Here is a 12,112-nt window from a genome sequence, read left to right on the forward strand (position 1 = left end):
CGTTCTAAAATCTAACTAAATATATGATTTCACTCCCTTCACTCTCAAATAGTTTTATTTTATGTTTGGAAGACTATAATAATTATCATATCCTATAGTAATTGATCCATAGCAGAGAAGAAAGTATTTTTCCAATCTCAACTCCTTCAACAAAAAAGCCCAACCAATTTCCAGAAGGATGCTTCCATTGAGCCGATTTTCACTCAAATTGACAATGCCCATGGCTTTCAACTCTCCAATAGTCACAGGATAGGATCAACAATGAGGAGGATGAGGATAAAAAAAAGTGGGAGGGTCAGTGCTATGAAAAGAGAGAGCTATGGGGGAGATTTTTATGGGCTAGGATAACAAAATATTATATTATATTATATATTTATTAATTTAAAAAGAAACATATAATTATTGGGCTGGGTTCGGGGATGGGAATGTCAATACCATCCCCGGCCTATACCCGTCATGGATTTTTAAAATTCAGGGATCTCTGTATCCGATTTTTGTTTGGCCCCGAAATCTCCCCCCGTTAGGGCCGAGGACCCGAACGGGTATTTCTGTCATCCCTAACTACAAAATCCTTAAAATACATCCCATCACTACGTTGTACTGTCACAAAAATCCTCTTATGATCTAGGGAAAGCATCATAGTTCTTAGTATAGAGTCAAAACCATATTGTGGGTATCAGAATAGATCCAACCAAACATAAACTGCAAAACTGTTGAAACACATCCCATCACTACGCATGTATTGTCAAAGAAAGCCTCCTATGATATAAAGAAAGCATCATAGTTCTTCGTACATATGCAAAAACGTATTATGGGCATCAAAACAGATCTAGCCAAACACCAATCGCCACCTCCAATTTTCTTGATCAAGAACCCCAGCGGACAAGCAGGGGAGACCAAGATTGGCCTCTTAGCCTAAAGAAATTTCCGAAGAAAGATCTATATAGTAGGAATGTTCATTGGTTGCTAAGCCCACGAATGTTTTGGGGACCCCTCGAGGCTAGTCTCCTCCGCCTTGTCAACAAAGTCCTCGACACAAAAATATGCTTACCAGAAAAAGCCATGCCACTAACAATCAAATGCCCAACACTAGTTTCCGCATGCTTCCGATTCCCGCATGATGCGGCATACTTGGCACCCCTTGAGCCGAAGAGGCGGTTGTCACTTGCCTTGTCAGTGATTCCAAATTAAGGACTCTTTTCTAATCTCGCCAATCCAAGTATACTGTCATGCTCGGGACAACGTGGAGATCATTTTAGATAGAAAATCAGTTACTAAACTAGGGGCCCTGTGAGACCCTGAATATTTTGAGATGCTTAGAAAATAGTTCATAATTTTCAAAGAATTTTATGAAAATTTGGGAGTTGATTTGGATTAATTTGGATTAATTTAGTTTGTGGTTTATTAGAAGTGAACAAGCTGTGGAAAGTTACCGTGTGGTGTTAATGGCTCATGATACCATGATAAAATTCATACTGAGAAGGAAAAAGGTCTGTAGGTGTTGAGAAAAGCAATGTCTATAACTCTATTAATATTGATAATGGGTTACAATCAATGTAGCAGACAATGAAAGACTGCGGCTCTTCACATTTACAATTGAGGTAAAAGGTGTGTATATATACACAAGAGACTATACAGAAAACCCTAGGGCAAGGACCCCTGAGGATGACTCAGCAGATAAGAACAAGGAATATGCTTGTCCTTGTGCTGAATATGCCTATGTGACCGTTGGAGCATAGTAGCTGTCATAGCATGGGTGTGTTAACCATTTTCTGGTTTTTGCTGGGTGTGATGATCATTTTGATCAACCATAGAGTTATGGCTAATATCCCCCCGCAAGCTCAACTGCGGGTTTGGAGCAGTGAGCTTGGTTATGGGACCCCGATAAATTTCTAATGAATATTCAAAATTGATCCACTCAAAGAGTGACATGTGGCAGCTGCCGGTTGGATGCTTGAAATAGAGTAAAAAAAAAATCTTAGAGAATTGCTGGATAAAAAGCCCAAAGTCAGCTGGGACTTCTTTCTTCTTTCTTCTTCTCCTTCGATACGTACAGGTTCAAACGAAAGAAATTGTCTTCAACATCTTCAGAAAATCATATCTTTAGTTATAGTGCTTTGATACGTATATTTTGGGTGCTGTTATTCAGGTTTTTAAATTCGTTCAATTTGGGGTTTTTCAGTTTGTAACGTTCAATCCAATGGTTTAAGTTGTTATTTAGGTTGTTTGTTTTAAGTGGAAGCTTATATGAGGATTGAAAATGAATTCAGAGAAAGTGAGATATAGATTTAGGTTGGTTTGATTGCTGGAATATTGTACAGAGTTCATGTTCATGAGATTTTGTGGTTTTTTGTTATGTGCTTGGGACATGGCTCGTGGGATTAGGCGATTGGGTGCAGGGAGTTGGTACAGGGAAGCTGTCCCACGGCGCCATCACTATGGAAGTGGATTAATTTGACTCCTACAACTACTCAACAACTAAAATCTAGGACATGCAAACTCTTAAAATTATGCAGCAACTAATAAACATGTAACCACTTCCATCAACTCATGAATGGACCCACTTTGGAGAGAGCATGTGACAATTTTGGAGTTTGATGCATAACTTGAGTGATTTGGATAAATTATATGAGGTTTAATTGTGTAAATGGTATTGAGATGGAGATTGGAAGAAGAAACTTTGGAATTTGGCCTGGGAAATAACTGGATTAGCAGCAGGGACCTGTGTGCAAATTATTATGCAATTTTTGGGAGCAGTTTTGTCCTTTGTCAAACGTTAAGGGACCAAAGTGTAATTATTGAACGTTCAGGGACAGATTTGTCATTTTAGTAAAATGAAGGCCTCTAATGAAATTGGAGTAGAGTTAAGGGGGAATATAAGGAACCCTAGTTATAAAGAAATTGGATAGCATTTAATTACTACTTACGGGATAAATGGTAACACTTTTTATTGTTAGAATAGGGACTCCAGTTACCGTGAGACTTGTATTTCATCGTGGTGTTGGAGAGGCATGTCTTACTCTTAGCATGGAATCTAGGTAGGGAGCTTCTCGGGGGAACCTTTATGGAGGTTTATTTAATTAAATTTCGTGAATATTATATAATTGTATGATAAATGATGAAATTCTTGATATTAATTGGTTGATACACTTGAGATGGTTTGAGGATGTAATATTGTTTCTCTTAATGTTTATGAACTCTTGGTCTTGGATATAAATTTAATTTTGGAATATGAATATTGATGATCAGTGATTATAATTTGGTTTAGATGCATTTGAAATGTGATTGGTGAAAGAGGGAATTATTTGAGAAATTATTCATGTGAGTGGTGATTATTGGAATTCTTGGGTTGATTAAGTAATTATGGAAGAGAGTATTGGAAAGTTTCTTTTGGGTAGTTGAGTCTAACTCTTGGTAGGTACCAAGTTCTAGGGATCTCACAGTGCACATGATTTTTATTGGGTGTTTCGAGACTGGCAATAGGGAGTTAAGCAAGATGACTAACAAAAGGGGAATTATGGAATGATTGAGATGAGTGTTAGTTCATATAAATGGGCATTCGAGATCAAGTGGTATAAGAATGGTATGAGACGTGCAAAGTATGTTTATTCAGTTATATGAATTAATAGGAATATACGAGAAGTTTGCATTGCACTCATGCATTACTATTGTTAATTTGGTACGTGACTACATGATGCCATGACACTTAATTAGTGTTATCAATCTACTGTAATAAGGTTTTATGTCCCTACTGAGCTATTGATGCTCACACCTCAAAATATTTTTTGATAGGTTTGTGAGTTGAGATAACTTATAGCCTAAGAGGAAGCAGATCTTGTTTAGGTATATATTTGTAGATATTCTTTGGGAAGGTTGACCTTTTAGTCTTCTTTTATTTATTTTACTTTATTATCATGCACTGAGTTCAAGATTAGGTCCATGCGCCGCCGACAGTGGCAATGGTTTGGGATAGGTTTTTGGTGATAGAAAAACTCAACATCGCTAGGAAAGACTTATACCAAAAGTTGAAGCACAATTAGGGGAACAATCTTTACTTTGGACCCCGGCCAAAAAGTGGCATGATTAGCCTGAAAACGGCCAAACCAGTGAAAGTTTTGTGACCAAGATTTCTTGATCGGGCCGGGTCAGGTTTTCAAGGGAAAGTGCTAAGGAGGAAGAAGGCTACCTTTTGCAATGAATATCGCGGCCTAGGTTGGCGGGGAAGATTTTCCGACCTGTGGCCTGCCTTACGGCGACTGGGCGAAGTCGAAATCTCGTTAGGAAAACAAGGAGGCATTGTGCTTCTCTTTTTTTTTTGGTGAGAGAGAGGAGAGAAAATCGGGGAGAGCGAAGAGTGAAGAGAAAGTGAGGAGAGAGAAACTGTCATGAGTTTAAATAATTCAACTTTTTTCAAAACTTATGGTTGTGGCACTGCACTTTAGTTGACTGTAAATTCTTTGTTTTAACTCTAGCTCAATGTGTGGTACGTGTCTATGAACTCGTGAGAGCAAGCACTATGTATACGTAGTTGAACGAATAAAATTCCAAAAACCAGTTCCGAACAAAAAGTGAACCCTAAACCACTTAAAAAAATCCTAAGGACAAAACCGTCCAATTATGTTAAAATTTCAAAAATTAAAATTAAAATTGAAATCGGGACAGGATGTTACACACATCATTCTACCTAAGTTGAATGAATTCGTAAAACTTAAAAACACATATTAACCGTTAATGCCTCACCTTGTGGGAGTCACTAGACTAGGTGTTTAAGTGTCACACAATAATTTTTCGTGATTGTGGGTTTGTGGGAAGGCAAATTAACGAGGATTCTTCTATTGAGCTAGAACATATAGGCTTTGAATCCATGAAGGTTACGTGCAAAGAATTAAGAAGACATTGCATGGAATTTTTCTTCTTCTAGTGCTACAAAAAGCTTATAAGAGGCTTTGAAAAGATTTACTACTCTCTTGACCTTAAGCCGGAAATTTGGAAAGCATAGTTGATAGTTGTGGTGGGTTGTAAAGAAGAGAAGATCTCAATCGAGTAGGTAGAGAATGTCAACCTATTTTCCTCATATAATTCATGCGCGGCGACTTTGTTTTCATTTTATTTTATTGTGAATCAATGAGAAAAAGCAAACTGCAAAAGAATAAAAATTTATATAACAACAATATCAAATTCCTCGTGCGTTGACAAAAACAACTTCAAAACAAATTTGTTTAACATTTCAACGAACAGAAGAAAAATCCATTTAATTTTTTTAAAATTAGGACTTTTTTTTGTCAAAAAAAATTAGGAAATTAGGTTGCTGAAGAAAAATGCTTGGTTGTAGGTAGATGATACTATAATTATTTAATTGTTCCTTGATGATATTTATCCAATATTCAGTATGGTGGACAACTGGTTTTGTTCTGTTCTTACTGAAAATAATGATTCATAAAGTATGTCCCTTCCTCCATAGCATATGATAAAAGCGATCGATCATAATATATATATATATACACCATCAATCAAGTATCATTTTAGTTTTGAGAGAGAGAGAGAGAGAGAGAGAGAGAGATGTATGTATATTCACTGCGATGCAGTACAGGTAAATGGATATGGATGATGACATTGACAAGAATTAATAAATCATCCAAAATAGTTTGCTACCACAGAGAAAGGAACTAAGCAAAGTCCTCTTTTCTTCAGGTCTGTGCAGTCACTTTCCCTCCCAATAAAGCCCAATTCATTTCTCTCATCTACTACCAGCCCAGAAGTACTTCCTTTCTCCTATAACAACAAAATTTCAACACACAATCAGGTGCAGATATAAATTAATAACGCATTGTTTCCAACAACAACAAAAACAGAAGAAATAAAAGACAATGAAAAAAAAGAAGAATGGTAATAATTAATTGCTGTTTTACCGTATAAGATATGTCTGTGTTATTGTTTTGCTGTGTTAGTCTCACATCTGACTGGTTTAGATTAAAAACCTATTGACAAGAGCAAAATGAAAATTAATTAAATCTTTAAAAGGCTGAATATAAATTAAAATTTTCTTTTGGTAAGCATAAATTAAACATTTGACTTGAAATTAACAAGATTTAAAAAGCATTAGACCAACAAAAAAGAAGAAGAATTAATTAGGAATTAGGATCCTCACCTTGGGACTATTTACCGGAGAGCTAGCCGTATCCTCCAAAGCATCATCAAGCAAATCTTCTTTCGTTTTTCTCCTTTCGAATTCGAAACTCGATCTATTATCGAACCCTAAAACTTCTCCATTAATAGCACTCAACTTTCTGGTAACCGCAGAAGCAGCATCGGAGATTGTGGAAGAGTTTTCATAACCATGTGAGGAGGAACTGCGTTCATCATCATCCCCATCATCATTATTGCTTGTCAAGAAATCTTCCAAGTACATAGTCCAACTACTCTCCTCAGGGGACTCATGAGAAGTGGCTCTTGTATTTTCAGAAGACACAGATTTTCTCATCATAGAGTTCATAGAGTGATGATCTTCCATCTGTGTAGTAGGGTTTTGAATCAAGAAGATGATGATGAAAATAGGAAAATATATACAGCAAGTAGTGTTGGGGAATTCAAGAAAACAAGTCTTGAGAAGAGTAGCTATATATAGTAGAGTAAGTAGAGAACAAAGGGAAATTATATATAGCCTTGGAATCTTGATGTAGGGACCACATGATAAGAGGGAGTAGGAGAAAAATTTGGCTGCAGCAACTGCCTCTGAGAGAGAGGGTTTGACCTTTGTGGTGTAAGGTTAGATATACACCAGCAGAGATTTGCCAAATTTTTCTAGGGTGGACTTACCTTTCCACTAAATTTGTGTTGAATGAGTCACTTAAATTATATGTAGTCACAGAAGACTTTGGACTAGTTCTTTACTCATTTTATTATATCTCAGCAGAGCAGGAGAAGTTATTTGTATATTTAAACAGTTTGATAAACTGCAGTAGTTATCTAATCATTCTCTTCCCACAGAAGATATGCCCCACCATCAACAATTTTAATAATGATTTGAAGATGACATTCCATGAAAGCGGGATTAGTGTCGACAATAAGCCCATATATCGCATTGTATTTCTTAATTATGCTATTAGCAAATTGAAAATATTGACAAAATATTTATCTTTATTTAAGTTATTTTAGGATTGTCTGGACTGTTTGTTATGGAAATAATGAGAAAATATCGACAATATATCGAGACGACATCGCTATGATGAGACTATTTGTAAAGTATTACTATTTGAAAATTTTACTGTGATAATAATGGTATTGGAGAATACTTCATAAAAGAAAAACTAAAATTATTAAAACTTCCAGAGCCTTTGATATTAATATAATTGCATCGGATCATTGTCGCCTCATCAGGTGGGTAGCTTGATGCCAAGACATAATTAACAACTTTGCAGGCTGCCCAATATCTCACGAGAAGAGAAGAGAACAATGTATTTGGCCACCATGTTAGGATTTGAAATTGTTTCTATATAGATCATCCGTTGAAAACTTGAAAGCATATATATACACACCTCCCATCAATGGATAGAATAGAATGATGAATTCGATTGACTTAAAAGAAACAACTTAATTATATTAAAATAAATGTTCAAAATTGTTAATGGCTTTGGCCTTTCTTGCTGATTGTCAATACTTTGTTTAAGGCTTGATCTGTTCTCGGCCTCGTTTTGCTATGTGACTGCTCATATAAAGTCCAATAAAAAAGTGAAAAAATTAGGTGAAGTGATCGTGATTATAGTTGAAATAAGATTGCAACTCACACTCCCATTGTGGCCGTTTGCCCTTGAAATATTGAGATATATACCTTAAGAAATTCACTAATCAATTTAAAAGATCCAGCTATTTCCAAGAAAATCCTTTCATTCAAAGCACATGATGGCTCTCCAAAATTGTCTCCACCATGGGAGAAACCTTTGCCTAGGATAGTGAGTGGTGATCGATATGTCACCGCCTGACCTAGACTTTAGTAGTCCTTGTGTATGAAAACATTTAAACTGTCATTTGGTGATCTTCTGATCTATAATTAATCCCATGTCTTTTAGCAACTTTTTGCCTAAACTATAAGAGCATTTCCAGCAGGAGGGGCTAACCTGAGCAAGAGGCCCCCTAGGCCTCCAATCCCATTTCCAGAGGCCAAGGGTTGCCAGGGCAAGCGCTGGACTCCACCAGTCTGTGCAAGGCCTAAAACAAGACTTGTTTAGGCTGCTGCCTGAACAAGATAACTTAATGCTGACATCATTGTGACGTCAGCTGTCACTGATAAGTAAATCGATCATTTTCCACTAACGACCCTTTGGCATGTCTTAGCCACTTTAATTTAAGCACTCATAATCTCTCTCTCCAATTTTATATTACATTGCATAAGCGAAACCATTTCTTAATGGTTGGTTAACCTATAATTATTGACTTTGCATCATTCTTATGACATTTTTTAGTTGAAGATTTTATGTAGATTTCTTTCAATAAAGAAAACAATGTACTCTATTATATCTCTCAATCATCCCCCCATTAAAAGGGCTTAAACCTACCCTCTTCTCCTATTAGTTGATGGGTACCAATCAATTAATCCATAAGGGAATCTAATTAAGGCAGCACATTCGCTCTACATGTGCCATCAATCTATGAAGGCATTAAATAGATTAATAAAGCATGATATATATAATTAACCAAAATTTGGGTGGTTCTTAGAGGCCCCCCCGTGAGAGGACAACAAATTTCCATATTAGTTTAACTTGGACAATTTGAGGAGGTGACGGGTCTTTTTCCAATGACACGGAGAAGTGATGAATATTTGAGGGCACTACTTGGTGGGTCCCAACAAACACATGATTCCTTGAGAAACTGTTCCTAAATTTAGGTCAAATGCTTTGTGTGTTCGTTTTCAAAGATGTAATCTAATCATGGATTCTTTTGTCATAGTTAGAGGAATGGTTCTTTCAGGGTTCGATTGTCATTGCAATATACTTGGCTATTAAAAAAGCATATATATATGAATGAAATGGCACATGGGCATTCATGCACGTGTGCCCTACCAGTTGCTTTGCACATGCCACCACATGCATGTTTGGCTTGGCCACGCAGACAAAATGAGTCACCGAACCAAACTTTATATTATGTTTGTTTGTTCCAGGTTCATCTCTAGAAAAAGGATATTTTCAGAAGTAAAAAACAAGAGAAGAAGCTGAAATTTTGGATTTAATCTGTTTCAGGTTACGTGAGGAGTAAAACTGAGTTATTACACTGATACTCTTTTATGACATTTTCACAAAATTTGAGATTTTGAAAATTATACTAACATTCAAAAATTTCTTTAAATAACAAAATTAACCTCAATCGACTACCTCAAGGTGTATTTATCATCTGAAGACTTACCATTACCATTATAGGTGAGTCGTGTAAATATATGTTGGTCGTATAATTGTGTTAATTTTATGAAAAGACAGGAATGATGCGTCTCTAGCATATGAACATGGTTGATCACATGCTTGTCCCAGCAGTGGCAGTGGCAGGGAGTGGTTAATTTATTGGATGCCCTTCAAGTTGAACCAAATGTTGGCTTTTCTGTACTGCAAAACCAAATGTCTGATAATTTCATATGTTCCCTGTAATAAATATATATGCCCATGGCTGTACTATATATAGTGGCCCGCACTCTTTCGGTTTAGGGAAACTAATTACGGCCAAGAATTTGCCCTAACACTCACTTTCACAATGGTTGGTTTTGTTGATTTCCTTTCCTTGTATTTTCTCATCTTTTTAGTTTCCGAATTTCCTTCATTTGAGAAAGAGAGAGGAGAGCGAGAGAAATGAGCGGAGGCTAGCAGCAGGTGACGTTAGAGTGTTTCTCACACACATGCTATCACGGTGCTATGAGAGTTCAAACATAAGACCACTAGTAAGCAAATCAAGACATTTTTCCACTAAGCCTGTTGGCCCTTTTCTTTTTAGACTTTAAGGTTTACTTTTATTTAGAAGGGTATATTTGTTGTCTTTCATTGTAAAAACGAGACGCTAGATGTTCTTAGATATTTGTTATGTTTAAATAAAAAAACTCAAATGTATAATAAAGTCTAAATGTCACTGATTAAGTATTTGAGGAGGAATAAGAATAACTAGGGATGACAACGAACCGGTTTAAGGCCGGATATGACAATACCATCCATGTCCCCGCTCCCTATCGCCCCCATATCACTCTTAAGTAAACAAACAATAATAAGACACATGTTACATTCAGCATGAAGCTTTACACGTCTCACAACATTCTTACCTGGCCTCTTTCCTGAAATGGAACCTACTCAGATGAATGCTTGTTCAGTAGCAACAGTGGACACACAAGCTGGTCACACAGCCAACTACTTATGGACCATATTACCCTACTACATGGCCAAAGCTGATGTAGTCCATCCACGGTAGGCTGGACGAAAGTTCATCAATCTACGCCTCTAATAACGATAATTAGAAATACCCGTAGATTTAGGGGATCGAACCAATGCAGCCTTACTGCAGCCTGCGCTCTCAGCCAGTAGTTTAAACATCTCGGATTCGCACAAGTGCAAAAATATCCATAAATAATAATCATGATGCGTGCACATGCTCATTTAGTGAATCTCAAATTACAATACCCTCTAATCTCAAGGTTATCTCCAAAATCATAGTAATCTCAGTTCTCATGACAACAAAAGTATCATGCATGCTATGCCAATTTTAAAAGAGCATACAATAATGAATACACTTAACCGTGAGAAACTAATTAAGGAAAAGGTCAAGGGAAAGCTCTAGACCTCAAGTTCATTACGTCTTTGAGATAGAGTCCAAAGTGGACAAGTCTAATCAACGAGCCATGCTTGTTAGGGCATGGGATGGGAGTACAATTTCATGTCAGTTTATCAGCTTTCTATACTGTCAGGAAACGAAATAAAAAATCAATGTAAATCAAATAACCAATTTGATCAAGACCAATTAAACAATAAAACAATCATGTATCATACATATAAGGTTATAAGGAAAATCCAAGTTAGAGGTATGTCGAGTCCCCCTACCTGGATTACAAGCAGACAATCCAAACAAGTTTTCCAAATTCACAGCACCAGCACCAGCACCAGCATTTCAAGAGATCAACTCACGAGCCGTATAAACCACGAAGAATGCCAAATATTAGTCACAAATCTTCACAACTTTAGAGCATACCATTCCTTCCCTAGAGCAACTGTAGCTTCATTTAAGCCACAGGAAGACTTAAAACCTAGAGGTATGTTAAAGACAATTTCATAAAGTGTTGAATGCTAAAGTGAAAGTCTTTTTTAAATATGTGCCAACTATCGAATACAATTCTATTCAAGTTAAATTAGGGCTAAAAATATTCTTGGCAGGTTTACTTTAACATACTCAAAATTCAAAACCTATGGAGTTATAGAATTGGGCCAAAACCATATTTAAAAACAAGAGGTGCTGTGGGTTGGCCGATTTTCAGCTGCGCTACTGTATTTTGTAAGTCCATGAAAATGTCACACTTAAGTTAAATCAGTAAAAAATTTACAGGTTCAAACAAAACATGTGAAACTAAGGGCCTGTTCAAAAATTTTGAGTTCCCTAAGGGCCTTGTTTATAAGAAAACATGTGAAAATTTCAGTTCATGTCCAATTGTCTTTCAACCTTGTAATTGGAAATAAAAAATAAAAAAAATATAACGGACTGAAATTCCATGTAACTCGAAGTAACGGAAGTCCGAAAACATATTCAAAACGGGTTATGCTGCAGAGCATACTGCAGAATTCATGCAGTATACTCTTTATGTTTGAAATTACACCAAAGTATTTGAGACAATCTCTGACATGTCCAATTTGATGTATCAAAAGCTTAAAATAAAACTCAAAGCACAACTCAGTAGACAAAAACAGAGAAAACCAGTTATACACCCACCAATGTGTCTTTAAGACATTTCTTCAAACACTTGGTGCTCACTATTTAAAACAGACCCTATGGAGACTATGGGTGAACTAAATGGCTCAAAAGATCTTCAAACACACATTTTCAGAGTACCAATTTTATAAAAATCCCCAAGGTTTAGAGTTTATACCTCAATTTCTCA

The 12,112-nt window shown here is 36.4% G+C and overlaps 1 protein-coding gene across 2 annotated transcripts; it reads right to left on the reverse strand.

Annotated features, from left to right (window-relative positions):
- Positions 5,547–6,607, reverse strand: LOC18778287. Of its 2 annotated transcripts, XM_020562618.1 has the most exons (3): positions 6,149–6,607; positions 5,910–5,978; positions 5,547–5,772 (listed from the first exon to the last, which is right to left on the reverse strand). In XM_020562618.1, exons 1-3 carry the CDS (start codon positions 6,509–6,511, stop codon positions 5,632–5,634), a joined length of 573 nt encoding a protein of 190 aa, XP_020418207.1. In that variant the 5' UTR covers positions 6,512–6,607; the 3' UTR covers positions 5,547–5,631. The 2 variants fall into 2 exon arrangements, with proteins under 2 accessions (XP_020418207.1, XP_020418208.1); XM_020562619.1 differs by lacking the exon at positions 5,910–5,978 and having other exon boundaries at positions 6,149–6,602.

The sequence above is a fragment of the Prunus persica genome, chromosome G4 (assembly GCF_000346465.2).
Source record: "Prunus persica cultivar Lovell chromosome G4, Prunus_persica_NCBIv2, whole genome shotgun sequence".
NCBI lineage: Eukaryota > Viridiplantae > Streptophyta > Magnoliopsida > Rosales > Rosaceae > Prunus > Prunus persica.

Bases quoted from the DNA above. Each gene is read 5' to 3' on its own strand.
- LOC18778287 (XM_020562618.1), bottom strand. From the start codon at position 6,511: ATGGAAGATCATCACTCTATGAACTCTATGATGAGAAAATCTGTGTCT. The intron at 5,979-6,148 runs GTGAGGATCCTA...TCTTGTCAATAG, and splicing joins CTCCGGTAAATAGTCCCAAG to GTTTTTAATCTAAACCAGTC. The intron at 5,773-5,909 runs GTAAAACAGCAA...TTGTTGTTATAG, and splicing joins ACACAGACATATCTTATACG to GAGAAAGGAAGTACTTCTGG.